This window comes from Melospiza melodia, chromosome 16 (assembly GCF_035770615.1).
Source record: "Melospiza melodia melodia isolate bMelMel2 chromosome 16, bMelMel2.pri, whole genome shotgun sequence".
Classification (NCBI taxonomy): Eukaryota; Metazoa; Chordata; class Aves; order Passeriformes; family Passerellidae; genus Melospiza; species Melospiza melodia.
Genome location: NC_086209.1, coordinates 11,012,945 through 11,035,881, shown reverse-complemented (window position 1 = coordinate 11,035,881; position 22,937 = coordinate 11,012,945). Strand labels below are relative to the sequence as shown.

At 36.5% G+C, this 22,937-nt stretch overlaps 1 protein-coding gene across 6 annotated transcripts in view; it reads right to left on the bottom strand.

The window, feature by feature from the left end:
- The window catches only part of THOC2 (THO complex subunit 2), a 47,902-nt gene that overhangs the window by 8,436 nt on the left and 16,529 nt on the right, over window positions 1-22,937 (bottom strand). Inside the window, exons 11-33 of one of the 6 annotated variants that reach the window (XR_010029752.1) lie at window positions 20,330-20,502; window positions 20,011-20,206; window positions 18,805-18,846; window positions 18,076-18,117; window positions 16,964-17,094; window positions 16,776-16,877; window positions 15,484-15,568; window positions 14,375-14,468; window positions 13,858-13,938; window positions 13,492-13,588; window positions 11,665-11,782; window positions 10,987-11,166; window positions 10,230-10,394; window positions 9,253-9,528; window positions 8,677-8,818; window positions 6,216-6,373; window positions 5,390-5,518; window positions 4,676-4,807; window positions 4,406-4,590; window positions 3,492-3,676; window positions 3,092-3,197; window positions 2,296-2,732; window positions 621-1,411 (exon numbers count right to left, since the gene is read on the bottom strand). Coding sequence is in view for 4 of the 6 variants with exons in the window: in XM_063170597.1 (XP_063026667.1) it covers window positions 1,353-1,411; window positions 2,296-2,732; window positions 3,092-3,197; window positions 3,492-3,676; window positions 4,406-4,590; window positions 4,676-4,807; window positions 5,390-5,518; window positions 6,216-6,373; window positions 8,677-8,818; window positions 9,253-9,528; window positions 10,230-10,394; window positions 10,987-11,166; window positions 11,665-11,782; window positions 13,492-13,588; window positions 13,858-13,938; window positions 14,375-14,468; window positions 15,484-15,568; window positions 16,776-16,877; window positions 16,964-17,094; window positions 18,076-18,117; window positions 18,805-18,846; window positions 20,011-20,206; window positions 20,330-20,502 (3,315 nt within the window). In the remaining 2 variants the exon portion in view is untranslated. Of the gene's footprint in view, window positions 1-530; window positions 1,412-2,295; window positions 2,733-3,091; window positions 3,198-3,491; window positions 3,677-4,405; window positions 4,591-4,675; window positions 4,808-5,389; window positions 5,519-6,215; window positions 6,374-8,676; window positions 8,819-9,252; window positions 9,529-10,229; window positions 10,395-10,986; window positions 11,167-11,664; window positions 11,783-13,491; window positions 13,589-13,857; window positions 13,939-14,374; window positions 14,469-15,483; window positions 15,569-16,775; window positions 16,878-16,963; window positions 17,095-18,075; window positions 18,118-18,804; window positions 18,847-20,010; window positions 20,207-20,329; window positions 20,503-22,937 lie in introns of all 6 variants that reach the window. The other 5 variants (XR_010029751.1, XM_063170597.1, XM_063170599.1 and 2 more) reach the window with 5 other exon arrangements.

The following is a 22,937-nucleotide window of genomic DNA, read 5'->3' as shown; positions in this document are numbered from 1 at the left end:
CTAGAAACTGAAATACTTTTTAAAAAGAAAGTGGGGGGGGAAAAGACAGTCCTTATCTATTCTCTAGACTTTGCTATTAAATAAACTATAAAATAAGTCTACATCTAATTCTTCCTAAAACAGTGAAAACACACTCTCCTGGCTAGACAAAAATACAAAGAAAAAGTAGTCAACTCTAAATTTAGCTGAACAAGAGGTGAAACAGGTTTAAAATACTTGTAAACCTGTATCTTCTCCACTTTCAGTTAAATGTGGTAGAAGTCACTCTAGAATGACCTTATGCTGCTATTTATAAAAAATGTCATAATTGAGTAGTTATCACTGTCACCTGTTTCCTCAAAACTAGTAAAAGCTATTTGAATTCTCCAAAATTAAGTTAAATATTTCAAGTAAATCTTACATAGAAAAAGATGTACTTTGAAAAAAAAAAAGAAAAAAGAGAAGAGCTTGTTCTAAAGTTGGTAAGATGGTGAAGTTTAAAGACCCACATAATCCATCACAGTGCTCTTGATGAAGTATTGGTAACTTACAGTTTTAAATGTTCAACGTACTGCAAATTCAAAGATTCCATGAACATAGATGGTTTAGAAATAATAAAATATGGAGCAAGGAATGGCTACCCTGAGTCTTCAAGTAGGCTACGCCCATGGTTTTGTGCTGCGCTTGAGTGCTTGGGGTTTCTCTTTGCTGGGTAGGAGGCTTGGTGGCCACATCTGGTTTTATCGTAACGCAGGGCTCAACATGGTGGGAACCCATTGGAAATAAACAAACCTCGAAGGGAAGGTACAACAGAAGCTGCATGCGCACTGAATATACACAACTACAGGAGAACTGATCACCAAGGAGACTTTAAAATGGAACTCCTTTCAAGACTCCTCCTTAGAAGGCACATATCGGTATGATGCTCATCAAGAAGCCTGATGAATTCAGAGGTATCGTACATCCCGTATCATCCAGGAATCTTCAGTGCTATAGATTCTTCAAAGAAGTGCAGAAAAATATGCTCCACTCTGTTGCAAAGACTCGTTTGCTTGTAGCTACCATTGCACTCCAAAAAAACTGACTGCTTAAAGCAATGAGGCACTTCTGTGTAAAAATTCTCTTGAAATTTCCAAACACTATTTTACAAAATTTGTGCTAGGTCCTTGAAGCATTATTTTGGTTAATTAAAAAATATTTTTATAGAAAAAAAGACAGTCCGCCAATAAAGAAAAGGAATGCATTTTCTAATGCAACATAAAACCTCCAGTGGTTCCAGTGTATACTTGGCACAAAACTTGAAGGAAGTCGAATACTGGCATCCCAAACTCGTGAGCCTAACATGGGTGCTGCCTTCCTCAGGCTATACTAACCTTTACTGTTGAGGAATGTGACGGAGAAGAATGTGTATCAACTTTGCGGCGTTTTTGTTCTGAGGAAAGAACAGAACAATAGCATTATTAAAATAGTTCAAAGAGTCTGAGAATCAAATAATATAACTTTCTGAAGTACCAACATAATTACAGCTAGATTTCTTACCACTATGAGAATTTTGTTTTCCTTAAGCTACCTAGAGTTAGCAGCACACGTTGACCATCTTTATGAAAGTTTGCAGCAGAATCGTGACATGAACAAACTGCTGCAAAATTATGCTCACTCCAAACTTCCATTTTATAGAAGTCAGCATCTGAATTTCAGGATTTCTATGAAGACCCTGAACAGGTGAACCCTATGAAAAGCATTATAGCCCTCCTTTATGGTGTTTGCCCTAAGCAGAACAAATATAAAATTCCACATCAACCTCAAATAATAACTTAAGAAGGATACAGAAAGCTTTATTGGTCCCCTCTTAAATTAAGAGCGAGCAAATCCTTTAAGGATGCAAAGGCCCATCGATGCAAAGGCCTATCTTTCACTTTCCTTGTTTTCTTCCAATTCAAAGGTTGTCATGAATCTCTCAAAGTACACACAAAGTTTTTGCATTACACTTTTGCAAAACTTGCATGGTCAAAGTTATACTAACATATTTCAATAGAAGAACATTTACACTTGCATTAAAAAAATGGCAAGCTTTGGGAGAACAAGCATTCACTGGAGATGTGTGAAGTTCACACATTCCCATAGTTTGCCTTTTGGAGATATTCTGACCACCTCCCTTAGCTATTGACTGTATTGAAATGCCAGTGCCAAAATCTTACTTATTATGTAATGATTCTCTTCAACTTCTCTAGCATTTTTTGCCATTCAGTGATTTTCAAGTGACATATTCTATTTTCCTAGATAAGAACAGAAACTAAATAATCTTACTAAACTTACCCCTTTCAGATTCTGATGTTTCTGATCGGGGAACAGGTGACTTCAAGGACCCAGCTACTGGCACCTTTTCTCCTCCTTTAGCATTTTCCTTGGATTTCATTTCCTTTGCTAGATCTCTTTCTCTGGATGGCTCCTTTTCTCTCTCCTTTTCTGCAGTTGACTTTGACTCAATGATGGTAACAACCGTCTTGGACTTTTCTTCTTTTGAAGCTTTTTCTTCTTTCTTCACCTTTTCCTTCTCTTTGTCAGATTTTGGCGTTTTCTCCTTGATCTCTCTTGCTTTCTCCTCTTTGTTTGCCCGTTCTTCCTTCGGTTTATCTTTCCCATCTTTCCCAAGTGCCTTCATCTCCGGAGTGGCAGCTGGAGTCTTGTCTTTCTTTTCTTTATCTTTTTCCTTCCCGCTTTTTTCTTTATCATCTTTCTCTTTAATAATTTTGCTGCATCAAAAATAAAATGGCCAATTAGCATAGATACAAAACAGAGCTCTAGCTTTATCACAGAAGTTTTACTTCTGAATGTTTGACAGAATTTCCTGGAGCAGACACTGTAAGATGTACAGTTCTTTATCAGAACAGCAACAAGGAAATGTTCTCATTTATCTTTTGTAGCTAAAATGAAATGTATTTATCAATAAAACTGCATATTTTGAAAGAAATAATGTCATTTTTTAAACTTTAAAGAAATGGAAACTATTTACACAAAACCCAGAAGTAAAATGAAAAGGCAAGTCATTTCCAAGTGTATTTCTGTGGCTTGGAAGGAAGAAAATAGAATGTGACAGAATAGTTTTTCTCACCTATTAGATGCACTGTTTCCATTGCTTGTCGTCACCTTCGGTGTAGCGTTGACAGTTTTATTAATAACTTTCACCACACCCTGAGACTTCTCCTTTAGTTTATCTGCTTAAAGAAAGAAAGAACAGCTCTATTTCAACAAATTAATCTATAACCTACTGGTAAAAATACAACAAGTAGCTGAGCATATTCATGTCAGGTCATGCATAGCTAACAGCTAAAATAGGCAGCAGATCCTCTCCCCCAAAACCAAGTAAAAATAAAGAACACACACTGATACCATTTAGCATCACATTTATATCTCTTTCTTTTTAGCTTAATGAGGCAAATTTTGAGAGAAGCCTGTAATGTCAGAAAAATTCTATTAAAAAATAAATATATAATAATCATAGTTGTGTTTACCAGTCTCCTCAGTAGTGCCCTCTTCCAGTCTAACTGTATTTATTGTGAGAGACGTAGGCATCCCAGCACCACCTGGCCCATTTTGTACTGTTGCAGGTACAGCATTCCTGGCAGGTGGGTCTTTGTGGTGAAATTCATTTTCAGGTATCATGAAAGGCTTCCTACTTTTCAACTGTCCAGAATAGCTGCAAGTCGCACAGATTGTTAAATATGCACAAACACAAAGCAAAACATGGGTTGAATCTTAAATGTGGATCTAATCTAACAGTTCATCTGTTATTTATTTCACAGTTTTTCCTAACTGATACACAGTTTCTTCCCCCTATATTGATGAGCTCAAAAGAAAAAGAAAAACAAACAAACCCACTAGACACAGAAGCAGCCCTACCTCCACACCCTCTTCCTCACCACCACACACACACACCCCTGGTCAAACACACAGAACAAACTGACTGCTGACAAAACTTCAAACTGTTAGGGCAGCCTGAACTGCCCCTCAGGCACACAAGGATGATTCCACATTCACCACTGGAAGATGTAACATGTAACTAAGCATTTTAGAATCATATGCACTTTCAATATCTAAACAGTCTTGCAGCAATAGCCCTTGGCTTTCTTCCTGTTACTATCCCTCCTATCTCCTTGCTGCTATATTATTTTTCTAAAATTAAGCTATGCTCTTGTGAGTAGAAATCTTTACTATTTTAAGGGTTTTCCTAGAGTCTTGCAAAGGAAATTAGTGATCATCCAGCACAAAATGAATGTTTTCATTCACACTGCCAGCACCGAGATGCAGGATAGCGAAATCTTCTGTGATAAGGTAAAAATCAAATGTTAGGACTGTAACAGTTCCGAGTCTTTAGATGCCTTTCATGATCCACTTTTAACCACTTTCTTAAATAAGTTGTTGTTACCCCATAGCCAATGCATATAGATCAGGTCTCTTCTCTTTCTCTTCCTGACATATCTTGTGTACTCTTCTTTCCAAGGCTTGACCCAGGTTCAGCACTTTTGGATACCATGGAAGGATTTTGGTCAGCACAATCAGGATGTTTCTGATATGTGTATATTCACCTGTTTCCAGACAGTGCACAGAAGCCTAAAACACAAATTAAATCTAATGAAGCTGGGGGATATTTTTAAAGCATTCAAAAAACGTAAGGTTTATTGGTATCTCTATTTACCTTAGTTAATTTATAGTGCCATTTGTGTACCACATGTCTAAAATTCTCATAATCCAACTGATCAGCCTTATTTCCACCGTCAAATCCCGTTGCTCGTAATATAGTTAGGAAGCCTGGATAGTTGCCACATTCCTACATGCACATCAACAAATAGGAAAAAGTTATTTTTTGGGAAACAAAGCCAGTAATTCTAAACCCTAAACTCTAAAGAACAAGACACAATCACACTTTAAAAGACTTTTTTTTTTAAGCTAATTTATGTTGAAATTTTAGTTGTGGGTGAGAGAAAAGATTATTCATAATTTAACTAGCTGGTGCAAGGAGTATTAGGAGAGTTTCCATATGCTCCCTAAATTATCTTCAAGGTAAGCTATGTGAAAATCACAAATGGAAAGGGTTTTTTAAGCAAATTATATTATTAATTAATATTATAGTTAAATGGTATTTATATAATATATATTAATATATATTATAATAGAAAAATACATTATTAATATAATTTAATTATATTTTTAATACCATACAAAATTACTTCTACCAAAACTACATGAATTATAGTAAAATACAAGTCAATTTTATGATTATACCATCAGAAAAATCCAATCATGCTGTTTTTAAATCTAAGTTACACTAAATCCATTTTTACTGGGCTGAACTACACAAATTGTTAGTACATACTCTAATGAGCAAACTCATTTTATTCAATTCCTATACCTTTTCATATATGACTCTGTCACTGTGCCACCTGGTCACAGTCTCCAGCATACAGCACAAAAACCTGCCATATCTACTGGCTTCATTTTCTGTGCAACTTGCAACTGTATATATAATATCAGAGAAAACCTGTGAACAGAGCAAAAAAACATTACTATGACATTACTGAATTACAAAAGCATAAAACCCAACAAAAATTATAAATTTCTCCCATCTAAACCACCATTAGGCTGTTTTTTAAATACAACAGAGACTGCTTATAAAACATTGTTTGTTTCCTAAGTGCTGGTCCTTCACACTTCGCCCAGAATCCAAGCATACAGCTGCTGCTGCCACACTGATAGTTCAAGTGTCTTTGCTGCCATAAGTGTTTTATTTTCAAATTAATAATGATTTGAGCTGGTAGAAGTAAACATCCAGCCAAGCTGATGCAAAAGTGTTGTTTTTTTTTTCTTGGCCCACACAGGTCCATCAGATAGGGCTACTTGAGTAGAAATGCCCTTTTGGACACATGAAATCAGAGCAGGTGCAGCGACACAAACAAGCCCGCTGTCTGTAGCACCATTTCCAGGGTCAGAAGGGTCCCAAGGATGTTGCTGGTGGGGGACAAGCATCAGAAAATTGGCTCCACAGAAGGGAACACACAGCTAAAATGAATAAACCACTGAAGCTTTAAGAAAGCTTTAATCAGAAGATGTGAAGTACAAAAGTGAACCTCTGATTGTCACAGGACCTTGTTTACCTATTTTGGGAGGCAGGGGAGACTCTACTTTGGGATGTTTGCAGTGGTAATGATGAAATTACACACACAATTGTAGCTACTTACTCGGTCATAGCAGAGAAGTGTGGAGAAATTGGGTGTTTTCTGCTGATGCACCAGTTCAACAAAGTGAGCACAGTAAACTGCATCAATTGCCGAGAAAATGCAGCGAGGAAATATACACAACTGTAAAAATTTGGTGATAGTCTCATTTTTGGTAGATTCTTCAAAAAAACAGAAGTTGAAAAGGGAAAAAAGGAAAGAAAAATAAAGCCAATTAATGTTTATCATTCAACTACTCTCTTCCCAAGTTCAGTATGTCAGATCCATACTCTGGTGTTTGATTTCAGACACATCCTTGGCATTGATCAGAAAAAGTCAATAGAAGTGCAACTGTTTGAGGGTGGGGATAGAATAGCAGGGTGGACGTGCCAATTTCTTATTGGCAAAATTCTTCTTTCACACAATGGGGCTAAAAACAGGTTATAGGAAAGCTTTAGTAAACTTCACCTGCTCAAATTGTGCACAGCAGCAAAGCAAACACCACCTGCTATTTCCCTAGAACACCTTCTTTCATCTTTCTACATGGGGCTGACTTTTAGTTTGGCCTCCTTCTAAACTGAAGAACATGGTGCCTCTATAGAATCCATTAACAATCATTTTTCCAATTAATCAAACACATAGAAGAATTTAAAGAATAGCCTTCAATAAACCACCACCCCAATACACACACATTTTGTGAAAGTTTCATTCTACCACAGAGTAAAAGACTGCACTGTATCAAGTTCAAGAGTCACCCATTTCTGTTTGACCAACTACAGGTTGGCAAACTCAAAGCATAACACATACCCAAACTGGTCCCATGGCAACAAGGAGCATAAAAACAAGCTGAGAGGAATGTACAGTGTGAAGGCACGGTCAGAGGGAAGTACAGAACTAAAGACTGCAAGTGAATGCCTTCAAAGGAAGAACAGTCATGATCCTCACAAGGGCCGCTGGTGGCTTTTGCACAGGCCCCAAGTTGTAATACCCAGGGGTTTATTGCTTCAATTTTGCAATGCTTGAGGAATAAAGCTTGCTCAAGAAAGGACTGTTAAAACTTGATGTTGACTTTAACTTTAGTATCTACCCCTCAAAATTATAACAAACATTTGATGCCTAAAAAAAAGAAAAAAAAATCTATCAAGGGAATCACAGTTCATAGGAAAGTGTGTGTTGCTTCAGAAGTGTACAAAGCAAGTCAACAGCCAGTTGAAGATGTACTCTCCAACTGCTAAAGCTACCAGGTTACCCTGCCAAAAATGACCCTGTTCTCAAAGGTACACTCTATCGAAAGTCTGGACAGGAGGCCAGTCTTAAATAAATTAAATGTCAATAATTTAAAAAATAATAATAACCCCACTACTAGAGTGGATGTGCTTTTCTAGTTCCTCATGTAGTGCAATTACAGATTATTTATTTTAATGGGCAAACTGCTGAAATAGTAAGCTTGCCTCTGGATTCAATGCTGGGAAACCCCTCACCTGAAGCCCAAGCACAAGAGCCAACAATAAGCTATTCCCAGTACCCCACAAAGAGTTACATGTGTACCTATGTAAATTATTTTCTACACACTTTTTTTGGTGCTTCTTGAAGTAGACAAATTTACCAAGTCACCTCTAGACCAAGTTTTAATCAGGCAGTAACTTTTCATCCAGTAATTTCTTGTAGTTCGTTTGCTACAGTACATTAAATACTTAGAGGGAACAGTGTTTCTTCATGAAACCAGTTGGATGGATCTTACATGAGTTGGACAACAAAACTCTTTTCCACTGGATTATGCTAGGCTTCTTGGGACAGACGAACTACTACTTCCAGTTACAAACTCAAAGTTCATCCAGAGAAGAAAACTGACCAGAGAAAAACATTTCAGATTAACCATACCAGCAGAGTTCACAAGCAACATGAAACATTACAGATGTTTTGTAGGAGAAAAAACTTGATTCTGCTTGCTGCATATGTGCTCTATGAAACATGTGCATGCTGTTTCACTGCATGGGACTGTTAGGCTGGCACAACACTTATCTTGTCATTGGAACAGAGTTCATGCCACCACCCAAACCCTGGCATGTTGCTCCTAAATCACAGGACTCAAAGTAAATTAACTTAAACGAACCATTGAGACTTTACATGCCTATTTTTTGTCCTGTAGCAAATATATTAATTTAGCAGCATTCTAACTGCAGTTAGCAAGTACAAGCCAGCTTGGAATTACAAGTTTCCAATGAATTGTTCAATCTCTAACTTATTTTCTAAATTAGGGCAAAATTTAAAAGGTCTTGACATCACAAGAAACAAAAAACTTCTCCATGAAAACCAATCACTCAGCATTTGCAAAGACACATTACATTCTAGCTAAAATTTTACTTTGCTGTAACAGACCTCAACATACAAAAAATAAAATTTTCAAATAAACATTAAGAGTATTATGCAAGGAAGTTCTAACAACTACAAAAACATCAACATCATTTCCCTTAGAGACACTTACTTGCCAGAAGCCAGTTATCTTTCTCTAGTTTCAGTCTCTGTAGAACCCTCTGCACATGCTCCAACTGCTTCTTCTCCTCTTCAAGGAGCTTGTCCTGCAGAGCTGTGCAACGTTCTTTTTCTTTTTTCTTTTTATTTGGAGGCTATAAAATGTCAGCATAACTCATTTAGTATTATACCTAAACTTGCTATAGACAAGAGCAATGAGTTCCTGGTAATACTAAAGAATACTTCAAAAACTTTTCAGTCAAAAATGTTCTGCTCTAACAATCAACTGATTTTATGAACACTGGCTATAGTTAACAGTGCACAGACAAACCATGGACACAGGTGTCTGAAAAAGATACTGCTTTCTGAAACTTTTCCAGTAATTTTCACTTAGTGGAGTCACTAGTACTTTAAACATGGGAGTTATGAAGCAAAGTCAATCCCAATTATGTTAATGTGGCAAATCAGAATGGATGAATCAGGTGACAAAACTTCCCAGATCTAAACAAGCTTAACGTAATACTTCATGAAAAGAAACTCTTTCAAGGCTAGAAAGTTTAAATTGGACCACAAAATTATATCAACATACCATTTCCTGATTGTCATCTATGGCTTTCATCTGGACTTTAAGTTTATTGACTTCTCTGTCATAGCTGCTGTGTGGCACAGCAAGGTCATACATTGTTAAAGACCAGAATGTAGCATAAAACTGAGGGCTGATGTCATCCCAGACTTTAGGGAGGTGCAGAGAAATCACAGCTTCATGAACAGGAGCCATCACCAACTCACAAGATGTAATGTATTTGTGCACTTTGTGCTGCTGTTTATTTCCCTTCTCAGCTTTTTTTAGTTCATCATACTTTGACTGTGGATAAAGAAATAAATTAAAACTGTAATCTATATATACAAAAATTAAACTTAATAATATCATTTAATACAAAAATTAAACTTAATAATATCATTTAACTTTTCTCTAAAACTTTTCTATACAACATTTACTTGTGAAATGTCAGTGCATAAAACACTGAAGAACCTCATACAGAACTTTAAGTCTTCATCCTCACTGGATGGGTTTATCTTTCTTCACTGATGCTGCTACCTCTTGTTATAGTAACACATTATGCTACACCAAGTAAAAACTGCTCTCCTTATTGAACTTTTAGATGCAGGAACAAATTCATTTCTGACACTTCCTCAGATAGCACACTATTTGGCAGCTGCAACACTTTCCTCCACAGCAAAAATCCATCTAAAACACCTGCAGAAGAACTTACACCTTTGAGGGAACAGGGAGGGAGAGAATTCCTACTGATAACCCCAGACATCCAAAGAAGTGAGTTCATCAGCTATGACTCCTTTCAATTGTGTGAAAGTTGACACATGGGCCACATTTCCTAAGAAGATTAAGGACAACCTGTTCCAGCCCACAGCTTCTATTTCTAACTCTACTAAAAAAACTTTGCAAGTTTTATTTAGCCAACAAACTTCATCTGGAACCTGCCACCTGTACTGCTAACAGGTAGCAAAGCAGCACTAGAAGCAGACAAATGGAAGAGTTGTACTCACTGAAATGTGGTGTGCATACATGGGTCTTGAGAGGAAAAATGCAGCATCATGGGGTGTGTGAAACTCATTACAGAGAACATCAATAGAAGGCACTCGCTTAATGTAATCCTCTGTGCTTAGATTGGATGCTAAAAACCCACCAAACTGTACCAGGGTATCATGGCACTACAAAGTAAAAAATATAAAAAGTTAGCAAACATTATTATTTTGTTCAACAATTAAGTTAGGGAGAGCTTCAAAGTCTGCCTTTTTTCCCTTTTTGTTTCTTGTTAAAATTGCTAACACCAAATAGTAGAGCAAAAAATTTCTCACTGGTGAAGAACAATAGAATAAAAAAATTCCATCTAGAAAAGCCAGCAGAACTCAAGAGCATTCTATTCTACCAGAATGGAATGCAATTAGTTCCTACTGCCTAAGGCAGCAACAGAATTATCTTTAAAAAAAAAGGAAGTTTCACTACCAAAGTAAGATTAGAAAAACACAATGGACACTTAAAAAATAAGAATTTAACTTTTTATGACGAAGGATGCTTTGCTCTTTTACTGAGAGGTCACTTGTAAATATAATACACTTTTAATACACCTATATATTTTAATAGAGCAATCCTGCAATTAGTTTTAAAAATCCTATGTACTTGTATTGTACTAGATTCTCATATATAATGTTGTTACTTATGTGCTGAATCCTCACATATTGTGCTGATACAGTAGAAGTTAACAGAAAGAAGGGGATCTCATAAATAGATGTTTTCACTTGCCTGATCATACAGTTTTCCCACCAGCTTCAGATGTTTTTCCCCTCCTTCTTGAAAGACAACACCATTTCTCTGCTGAGCCATAAGCAGGCACAGTGGGAGGGCAAGATCATGGTCCAATAATGCATCTTTTAATCTCTGAGATGATTTCTTTGTATTCCTGATTTGGCCAAAGTATCCACCCTGCAGAGGACAGAAAAAGTTACCCAAGCTGGAAATCAGTGCATCAGGAATGGAATTGTGTGAGCTGACTGCAGAAATACTGATGAATTAACAGCAATAGTTTCCAGTGCAGCAGTAAAACTCCCTGGATCCTGTACTGCAATGTATGTGTAGAAGAATCAGCAACAAACCAGTCTTGCCTGCTTTAATCACTTTTTGCTGCTCCCCCTGAGCAGGGCTGAGCCAGCAGGACTGCAGCACATCCAAGCTCAGTGGCTGCTGGAATTCACAGATCTGCCATGTAACACTCTCCTGAATATGAGATGCTGTGATGCACAAGAACTGAAGTTCACATCTACACTGCCTTGGCTGCCTGTCTCAAGGCCTCTAAACTCAAAAGGGGGCAGCTCTGATAAAGCACACACCTTTCTCAGCTGTGCTGCCAGAGTTCTTGAACCAGAGTCTTTAGAACCACCAAAAAAAAAGCAATAATTATTATTAAATTTAACACAAACACACCTCAGCTTTCAGCTGCTCTCCACCAGTCATGGCTTCCAACTGCTCCATGGTCATTTCTTCAGTAATTTCTATCCCTGCCATTTTCTGCACCACCTCTTTTAAAATAAGCAAATCAAAGCTGCAAAGAAAACAGGAAAGTGGAGTAAAAACAAGACAATTTGTTTAACAACCAGGAGCTATGACATTCAATATATATTACAAAGCAGCACCACAATGCATGTTAAACAACATTTTCATTCTATTTTCAAGAAGAAACTGGTATGCCAAGCAGAAGGATTTCTTAATTGCAAGTAAAAAGCTAGTACTTAAAAGCAATGCAGTCATTCAACAGTTGGATTTGAACACGGTAGGGAATGTGGTGCTATTAAGTATCGGCAGATTAATCAAAGTCTATTGCCTCTTTTTGTTGCTTTCCACGTCTCAAACTGTAGCTACACAGTTATTTCATGAGTATTTTGTATTTTGTTAAGGGTTTCTAGAATAGTACACAGCCTTAGAAATGCACTGGCAAAGTTAGTCTGGAGAGGTTACTTGGAAACATGGAAAACATCCTATTTATACTTGAAACACAGAATACATAAAACACTCCAATAATCACCCTGCCCAGAGATAAGGTTTCACTTCCTGCTCTGAACTCCATAAGGACAATGACTTTCCTCAACAGAAGTATAGTTAATTGTATCCCAATCACACAAAGCAGCAATGTTTTCCAGTTAACTTCAGAAATTTGTGTGACTAACTTATAAAATCATTTACCCATGCCTTCCAAAGCAAAGATTCATCTTTAAATAATTCATATGGCTTATATTTTTGTTTGCTGTTCCAACCATAAGTATGTTTCTGTGTAGGAACTGTGCAATATCAGCATAAGCTCCAATACCTGAATACTGCAGTCCTATGAAACTGGCCATACCAGTAAATCCATTTAATTTTATGATCCCAAGTACTACACTGACTTTTTTTTCCCCAAAATACTTACAGTTGTGATTTTGAGGAAAGACAATAAACATTACTTACCCTTCCTCTGTAGCTCAATGTGATTGCCATCATCAGAACAAAATGTAGGGACAGAGGAGCATGTGAGACTGAATGTCTACATTGCAGGGAAGGGGAAAAAACTACATTTCTCAAAATAACTACCCTAAAATAACATGCTGTGTTATCACCATTGGTAAGATGCCTTTCAGTAACCATATGGGGATTCCTAATAGAAAAAGCCTGATACTCACCTATGTGATAAAACTAAAATCAAAAAAGTAAATGAAACAATAATACTAATGGATGACAATGGAAAGACAAGAGGAAAAGTCTAATTGGAAACCTTGTTTTGAGTTATGATTGACACTGTCACATGAAGAAGCAATTCAATTACCACTAAATAAACTGGATAAAGTATTTAAATAATATTAAAATGTTAAGAGCCATCCCTGCAGAGAAGACATTATGAGAAAAGAAAAACAAACTATAACAGTCACACTGCTTTATATAATGGACACTTATTTTTTAAATAATGTACAGTAATGTATATGATGAAATAACACACTGGAAGGTTTTTTCCCCTATCTGGTTAGGTGTTAATAAAACTTTTAAAATAAGTTAAAGATGAAAAATCACTGCTTCAAGAATGTCACAGCTATACAATTAGAGGAAAAGTAATGTACTAAAGAGTATATCATTCTTTCTTTCTGCTATTTAACCTTCCCAGTGCTCTGAATGGAGTTTGTCACTACTAGAGCAACAACTACACTGAGTGCCTGTGTATCAGCAAACACCTAAATAACACTTCATAGAAACTGAGTTTATAAGGATCCATTGTGCAATACTTGCCTTTTGCCAGCTTTCAGCTGGTTGGCTACATACTGCAGGAGGCCTGCCAGTTCAATTGGGTATTTTCGGAAAACGGCACCACAAAAACTTGCCAGACCTGAGGCAAAGAGAAACAGCTATGACTGCACCTGCTTATTAAACAAACATTAACCAACTGCATATGGCATCTTAGCAATACATGCATTTCTGGAACACAAAAGGGAAAAAAATTCCTATTGATTAAACTTGACAGCTCTCCATTTTGCTTAAAATATTAGCCAGTAGGTGCAAGCGAAATATTGATCATAATGATCAATGGTTGAATAGATCATGGGGGAGGTGAAATATTTTAAACATTATTGTAATAAATAAAACCAGAATACTAACTCTGCAGCCAGCTTGAGATTGTAGTGTCATCATGCTTCATTCTCTCCTTCTCAGGGTTTGCCAATGCTTCAATGATACAATCTTTAATGGAGTTAAAGAGAATATTCTTCCTTAACTTACAAACACAAAAGTTACAGGGACTTGCTTTTCTGGCTTTTGTAATATATGAACATAATATATAAGTACAGCAATCATTAACATAACTATGGTTTGAAAAAATAAAACCATGAAATAGTAACCTAAAAGCAGAATTTACCTCACTATTTACAAGATCACTATGTCTTCAAGATTGAAAGTAGGAAAAACAAAGAAGAATTTTCATAATGTGAAAGAATAATAGAGAGGGTTCCATAATCCACTACAAGTGCAAAGGTATTTGTAAACTTCACTGAAATTTCCAGCAAAAAGCAGCAAGAAGAGAAAATAGAGGCAATATTTACTCACAGATAACATATTCAATCTGGCTACAATTGCAGCTTTATCAATAAGTGATGCAGTAATTTAAATCAAAGGATACATGCCAAGACATCATAGTTCAGGGAAGTGAGGTATTTCAGCGAATCAACAACCGGAGTTATCAAGTTATCATATTTTTGTATTTGTGATAAAATCTGCAAGTTACAACAGACATTCAACTGAACAGGGACAGTATTCCTTATCTTTCACACAACAAAAGCATTTAACAATACTTGTCTTCAAAACCTACAGAAAACATGCTTAAAAATAATTTTTTCAAAGGTCCTAAACAACTGTCAAAGTAAATAGGCAAGCTCATTAACCTAGCTAGTACCTTAAGGATACCAGTGAAACATGTCTCTAACATGTAAAAACAATTCCTTATCATTTCTCTTCCCAATTATCAGCAAATAAAATAACAAAAACATTTTTTCCTAATATTCCTTAGGAATGCTAAACCTTAGCAGCAAGATTTCCTGCTGCTACATACAGTAATAAAAGACTATTTAAAAAAACCCCAACACCATGAAGCTAGGTCATGAAAGACTACAAGTAAACTGCATCAATCAAGTTCTAGGATGTTCTCCTTGGTACATGACACAGATGTGTGTACACTGCAGCAGTAATTTCTTCAAGTACCATGTAAAAACAGGTTAATCCATACTCTTAGGTCACATTTGTGAATAAGGTGGAGGCCCATCAACACATTTCTACACCTCTCCAGCACTCTGTAGCACTAAGCAATCTTAAAAATCCTTCCCAACTTCATAAGTGTATTTCAGACTTTAAGTTTTATTTCAGGCTTTAAGTTTTCCTCTAAATGGAAGAATCTGATCTTTCTCCACTCATAGACAGCTGTCAGAGCAACTTTACCTGATTTTGCATTCTGCATAATGTGATCAGCAATCCCTGTACCTGAGAACCATCTCTGCTATCTCAAATTAATTTTTTTCTGCAGTTGGTTATTCAAGAAATGTTTCCACATTTAATATGTCACTAAGTATTATTAAGTCATATTTAGTATGTTACTATGTGCACTATTAAAAACTACTAAGTTTTAAAATTTGCATCAAAATTAAAAAATAATGAAATTAGAACTGCAGGCCCCTTTCTGAGCTTCAATTATCTGTTGACAAGATGAAATAGCATTAAATACATGTAGCTACATACATAATCAAATAAAATTGTAGGATTGCTGTGGCTGAGCTTCCCAATTTGTCTTCCAGAGGGTTTCACATTTTCCTTAGTTAAACGCCTGTAAAAGAGGACATAGTTTATTACAAAAGATAAGCTAGAAAAACATTAAAACAACAGGTCAGTTTCAGTGAAGAAACATCTTTGTAAGTCTCAGAAACTAAATTCTTGCTAGCAAATGTGTTTTTAAGACACCTCAGAATAGAAATGCTAATCTGTTGAGAACTGGAAATAGAGAAATCCTCCAAGATGCAGACAGTACAACCAGTCCAGCTGTCCCTCTGTTACTATGGACCATATTCTAGCTTCAACTTCCAACATTTTGCTTTCCAAAGTTGTCAGTGAAACCTGTAGCATATACACCAAACTACCATGTGATGCTGTTAGTTGCTCCTGGAAATTTAACTTAGCCACAGATCATTTTTTGTTGCATTTGGTACATTGAAAAACAATATTTATTTCTGTGTGTTACAGCTCCACAGCATTTCCTACTGAAGATCTGAGCTCAACCTGAAAGCTGAAGTTGACAGTACATTACACACACAGCTGTTGACCTTCAACAGCTGACAGCACTGTGGTTCACCTGCACAACTGAAATCCATTGTACAGGGAAGGGGGAAAGTTTATGGTGTATGCAGCAAGTCAGTAGGGAATCAAAACAGCTGTTCCCAGCTTTCACAGCTCTGAGTGCAGAGACTTTTATCCAGAAACACTGTCTTGCCTATATGGAAGGGTTCTGATTATCCACATTTTAACACCACACCATCTGCTTTTGGCAAATGGAGAACCTAATTCACTTGACAGCGACATCAAATGTGAGGTAAATCTGGAATTGCTGTGAGCCCACTTGAGGGTGAGAATAAATCATTCTGTTTCACCTCACTGCCATACATTCAAATTTACAGAGAACATGACAATTCTTGAGACTCTGGAGGAGAGTCTCCACACCTAGAGGAAATATGTAGTACTTGTACATTTCATAGCAAAGAAATTTATCAAAAACTTTACCCATGGAAAAGGTTTTAAGTCATTTAATGGGACATTTTTCAGAGATTATATACCCTTATTGGCGACAAATTTGTCTGTATTCTTGCTTATTTGATGGTTTCTAACCACAATACATTAAATGCTTTATGAACAAGAACTATTTGGGAAATTACTAAGTCATTAGACAGAGAATGTATTTGTCAAGCCTTTTTTTCTCCAGCTGGTGATATGCAATAGACTGTACTACAGTTTATAATTATTTATGGGAATTGACTACTTACTTCATGATGTATTTGGCTCTATCTATGGTTTGGGCTTTAACTTTCACAAGCAGTGGGTGACTGTTGTACGTTTCATTCTTCCACTGCCCATAGAGGCGGTACCTGGAAATGTTTCACAGGACAAGGAATTTCAGAACAGACAACTCAGCAGCACATTCCAAAGGATGGAAACAAATCATTCCACTCACCGGTACTGGTATGGAAAGGTTTTGAACATTCCCCATAATTCCTCAGACATGCATGCATTGCAGTCCATCAAGGAAAGAGATGGAAGCAAGACTTGATCAGTAATGCTCAACAAACAGCTGAACAGTGTTTCCTGGGATAAAGACAAAAGGAAATATCAGGACGTGCCTCAGAAGCAGTGTTATACATGCAGTGTGCAGATGCACAAATGGAAAATTTGATTAAAAAAAAATACACTACAAGATTAAGATTTCCAGAACAAAAATCTAAATAGTATCTAGCAATAACTCCCATCATAAATATTCAGTAAATAATTTACTGTCAATATTTTATCTGCCTATATAAGATACTAGAACAAAGCTGCTGAAATCATCAGCAGGTTGCATTCATTTTTGAATCAAACGTACCATTAAAAAAAAGATATTGTATGGACTTGCATGAAGTGCAACACAGGAAAAAATTCATTTTGGCAACAGCTTTCAATGTATTGAGGTATTCCCCACCTTCACTTCAATTTTCAAAATTTCAGATAAAAGCCCAAAGGCGTTATACATGTTCACAAGACATATTTCCAATTTCCATTTTTTCAGTATCCTACCACCCTCAACCTTTCTTAAACAGTCCTCTTTTCTGCTGAGCTATTTTAGAATAACTATAGCAGCAGTGAAAAACAACCAAAACAAAACACAAAACCCAGAAGGGATTTTCTTTGCAATGATTTGGGAAATCAGGATAAGTGAGAAAGAGGAACAAGTAACAATGAAAACTGCAGAAACTTCATACTGAAAACCAACTTACTGACTAAAAAAACCCAAATTCTTGTTTTTGCAAGTTGGATTTCTACTGAACACCTACAATTTCATTGTGAACAATCTTGATAATAAATTCGAAAATTCTGAAGTAAATAAATTAAGCAATTAAAGAAAAAATCATTGTACCAATAAAGTCCTCTCTTACTTCCAATTTGTCTTCTCTATGCTTTTCCCCACCACGAAGTGTATTTATAGAATAAATAGCTGGAGGATTTCCAGCTGATTCCAAGCAAATAAGAAATAAAATGCACATTTGGTCACCACTACAATCTTGCATAAAAACACCTTCCCCCAAAACTCACCATTTTCTCTTTATCTTCCTGTTTGCTTCCATCTGACTGAAACTATAACAAAGACAACCATGTTAATTGTAGCAGAGTTAATGTAACAGAGTTTCAGAAAAGAGCTATCTCAGCAAAAGCATAAACCTGAAGGGCCAAGCATCTCTTAAATGTTTAAACTGCCATATCTGCCAGCATTAAAGTATTTTTAAATAGAAATTCAAATGCATGGATGAAACACATTCCTTACTTATAGAGGGGCTTTGTACAATTTTGTCCAAAAAGAAATAACAGCTAGAGCTACAAGGAAACTTGCTATTACATGTGAAATACTGAATTTTCTTACTGGAGAGGAAAAAAATTGCCTAAGCATTCACCTTCTACCTAAAAAATCTGAGGATTTCCAATGCAGTTACCAACAGCCATAGATTATCTCCCCATCTTCCTCTCTAACACCCTTTTAAGCCTTTAGTCTTCGTTATTAAATTACTTTTTCCCTCTGCTTGCTCCACTCACCATGAAAAGCATATTAAGCTATCACACCAGTAAGTGCACAATTATTTTAAAGGTACACTTTAGCATGAAAGCTGCAGTGCAGTGTTAGTAGTCTAACTTTTTAACTACTATATGGGTTAACTTAGAGTCAAATTACCTTCAGTTACAAGTATTTCTACTGTGTGTTAAATGTAATTTCACAACTAGAACATGCTGATGGCAACAATGCATTAAAAATAACTTTCCCTATGTTACCTTAACCACTCTGTCACTGACGAATTTCTTCACAGTTCCAACCTAGAGCAAATAGCTAAAATGTTGCTCATTCTTGTCAGAAATACATTAAACTGTCATAAGAATATTTACAGTAAACCTGCACAAGAGATTCCTATAACCATGTAATCTGCATTCCAGTGTACATATCCTCAGAATCAGGGCTTTCTCACAAACCTTCAATATTTCAATTACAAAGTAGTCCTAACAGTCTGCTGACAGCAATAAAATGCATTAGTACCTTAAAATTATAATTTCCCACTTAGCTATTTTGCACTGACAGTGCAGTTATCACTGAGGTGATATCAGTCTTCTCACTGGCCAGCAAGAAATGAGCATGCTATGAAATCAGAGTATTTACTACTGGGAAATCTTACCATTCTGGACGAGAAGATGCCAAGAAATTATACAGAAATATGGAAGCAGGGAAATAGTTGAAGGTTCTCTGATTTTATTACAAAGACTGCATGGGAACCAAAGTTATTGTAGATCTCTAACCCTATCACAGCATCTTGGAACCTAACAAGAATAAATTCTCTTGACAAAATCTGCTCTTTTGAACAAAATAGACACACATGGTCAAAAGACAGTAACCCATCTCAAGAGACCAGTTAATTTCTGAAGTTGGCAACTTGAAATGATTTCCACATCAAACTCAGCAGCATCTAAAGATTTGTCACTGACACAAGATCAATACCAGCAGCATTTTAACTAGGCAGAACAGGGGGAAAAAAAAGTAAAAGGATGCAACATCCCCTGTTTCCCAAGTAACCTAACAGCTGGAACAGAAAGCTGAAATTATTTGTACTGCGTGTGTATTAGGTTATCAATCCTTGCTGATTACATTGTTGCTGTAATAATGTAGAACAACTTCCAGACATCAGTACCATATGTCTGTTGGTTTTTTTAATTATACACACACAGATAATAAAATATTAATACCATAATAGGAAATTAGATATCACTAAACATCAGAGGTTACAAATCTAAAGTGCCTTAAGTTGCTCATAAAGATGTTTATAGATCATACAATTGATCAAAAATTAACGCAAGATTCTCCAAGTTTGTCCTTAGTCAAGACCTTCTGTTTTAGCATTTGAATATCACACAATTGGCAAGACAAGCATTTTTTGACATCAGAGTAATTGGTACTTTTCATGTTTTGACCAGCTGTTGAGTCATACCAACCTCTTTCATAAATGCTTTTCCAAGGCGCACTACTTTTGCGAATAAAATGGGATCGTGGGACAGATGAGGACCAAGGTAACAAAGCATGTTGAACACTTCCTTTCTCAATTCCTCAAAGCTCTCTGCTTGTTTTGGTGCTCTCTTGTTTGGCAAAGAGGAAATTGGTGACCCTTTAGCTCCTTTAGGTACACCAACTCTGAAAAATAAAATGTGCAGCATTTCACATGAAATAGAAAACTTTAGAAATGTATTTATAATTAGACTGTAAAGAAATTGTTTTCCCCTGTGCAGCAGCAGCAGCATTGTGGCTGTCCCCTACCTGCGGTACAGAGGCTCAATGGTGACGTGGACGAGCTGGCACAGCGCGATGGCGATCGGCTTGTGCGAAGTGGAGTAAAATGGAGGCATCTGGTCCATAATGCTTTGGGCATGGTGCCAATCACCAATTTTTAATAAGGCTTCCAATAAGCCAAGTTTTTGATTATCAGGAGGCTGCAAGATAATAAAGAAAAAGCGTGTTCATAAAGTCTCCTTAATACTTCTCCTTAAGCAGCTGCAATCCACAGCTAGAGAAAAAAGCCTTGTATATCAACCGTGTAATAAAAACATAGGCAAAATAAAATTTAGCTAGACATTTAGACAGTAAGAAAACCTCAAAAGAAGTTATAAACCAATCCATGTAGAATTTAACATCTAGATCAAAGAAAAAGTTAAAAATAAAACAGAAATTCATAAAGTTGTCTGATGTATGTCTGATCACGTCTTTTTTCAAATTGTCACAATCTACTGCAGCTTATTTCCTTACAAGACATTTTAAGAACATTGCAAGCACTTGAGAATCCTTCATGCTGTGTGTTTTTCTGAGTTTATAAGCACAAACTTCTCTTGCAAAAGCAGATTAGAATAAAAAAAAAGCTAAGCCACACTCAAACTCTTTCTCCATCCTAGTGTGCCTGTACAATAAGTTTCACATTAGCACCTATTCTAGGAGACTCTTGAGTACAAGTCTACACAAAGTTTTTCCAAAATTCCCTTTGCAATACAGGCATAAGAGGAAACAGGACTCTAAAATTAAGGTCATGCCTTGAAGCCCTTTTTCAGGGGCATGGTATTGATAGATTTTGTTATAAATTGGTTTTCCCTGGCCCCCAAGGTAAAAGTCTATTCCTAAGTGACGAACAGTAAGGAAAACTAGCTGTAAGTAACTACAAGTCCAAGATGATGTTTACACCCAGGGAAGGAAGATTACAAGTGTAGGACAAAATGTTTTTATTATTTTAAAGCAAAATATAATTTTATTTAAACCACACAAGCAGAAAAGGCAGACTGACAAGAACAATAATTACTTACAAAACAGACACTCCTTTGCTTCTACAGTTTGCATGGTTTTAGTGGGGTTTTTTTTCCTTTTAAAACTTTAACAATGGCAAATATTTTTCTGATAGTTTTGAAAATAGAAAACAGCACAGCACATGGTAAAATGTACAGCAAAACCAAGTCAGGTCTCTATTCATGCTGAACTTATGGAGCTCACACACTGCTTGACTTTTGGGTAAGCATGTTCTGACATGAGCTCTCCAAAAGCCAAGACATGTCTGGCACAGAGGGGTCAGTCTGGAACTGCTGTCAAACCCATTCCTGCTGCCCACACTCTGACCTGTCTGCATGTCCTATCACACAGTTATGGCAAATGTACCTTAAAAGGCAAAAGCAGGCAGCACATTTGTCAAGACTAAATTATTCATATTAAAGTCATTAGATGATAATGCATTTTAACCACACAGAATAAGCACGTTGTGAATCTAAAAAAGTCAGGTCAGTACTTTTTAAACACTGCTTTCCTTAAGCAGGCATTTATTCCATGATACTGTATCAAAAATAGAACATTAAATGATGTGCTGGATACATTGTGCCTAAACTTAGGCTGACAACACCTTTCACATGTAGTTACTCCCCTAACTGCCATGAAGGGCACAGCTAAGCACATACAAAAATACTTTTAACACAGATACAAGTTTTTTAAGAAACAGCATGCATTGCATAACAATGTGTGCAGTCACAGAAATTGGTTTCTGTTAAGTACAGCGCTTAATTTTCCCATCACACAGGCACAGACTTTGTCATTTTAATCCTTCAGAAAAATGCTACAGTTTCTGCTAAAGCTTAAAATTCCCTAGTTCTTAATTCTAAAGCTTAGTCATGAAAGCTGTCTTAACTCCTCTGACATTACTTGCAATGCAATTCCTCTGACATTACTTGCTACACTCCCCATGTCCCATCAAGAGTTTACTTTTCCATCAGAAGAGGGTGACAAGCACACTTCAGTAAATTCTGGGCAGCCCCCTCTGACAGCAGAGAAGGTGGGCCAAAGCAATGTGGTGTAAGCAAAAGGGAGGGGATCAGAAATTTCAAGTGAGTGAAAGAAATTGGCAGCAGCTGTGGCTGCAGTTGAGTGTCAGAGGGCAACAACTGCATCAGGGGCCTGAGGGAAGAAAATGGAATTAGATTTTTCAAGCCAGGACAGAAAAAGGAAAGGAGAAAGGAAGGTCAGAGATTACCAGAATCAAGGTGGTGTAGAAGAAGTAGGAATAGGTAGACAAACCAGATTGATAAGGAATACAGCAGGATACAGAAATTCAAGAACAGAAACCACTAAGACTGATGGATCGCTCCCCTCACTCCAGCATGCAACTTAAAAATGCATATGTCAAGCATTTATTTTTCTTTTTTATGTTTTAAATGAGGTATTTAAGAAGCATTTAAGTACTCAAATGAAGATGATAACAGAATAGGCTCTAAGAGATCAAATAACTTTGTTTCTTAAATAAGGCTTGGACCCACTAAATCAAATTAGGCCTAGGGCAACATAAATCTGACTTAGTAGGAACTTAAATGAAGAGTTATATTTACACACATGGAGATATAGG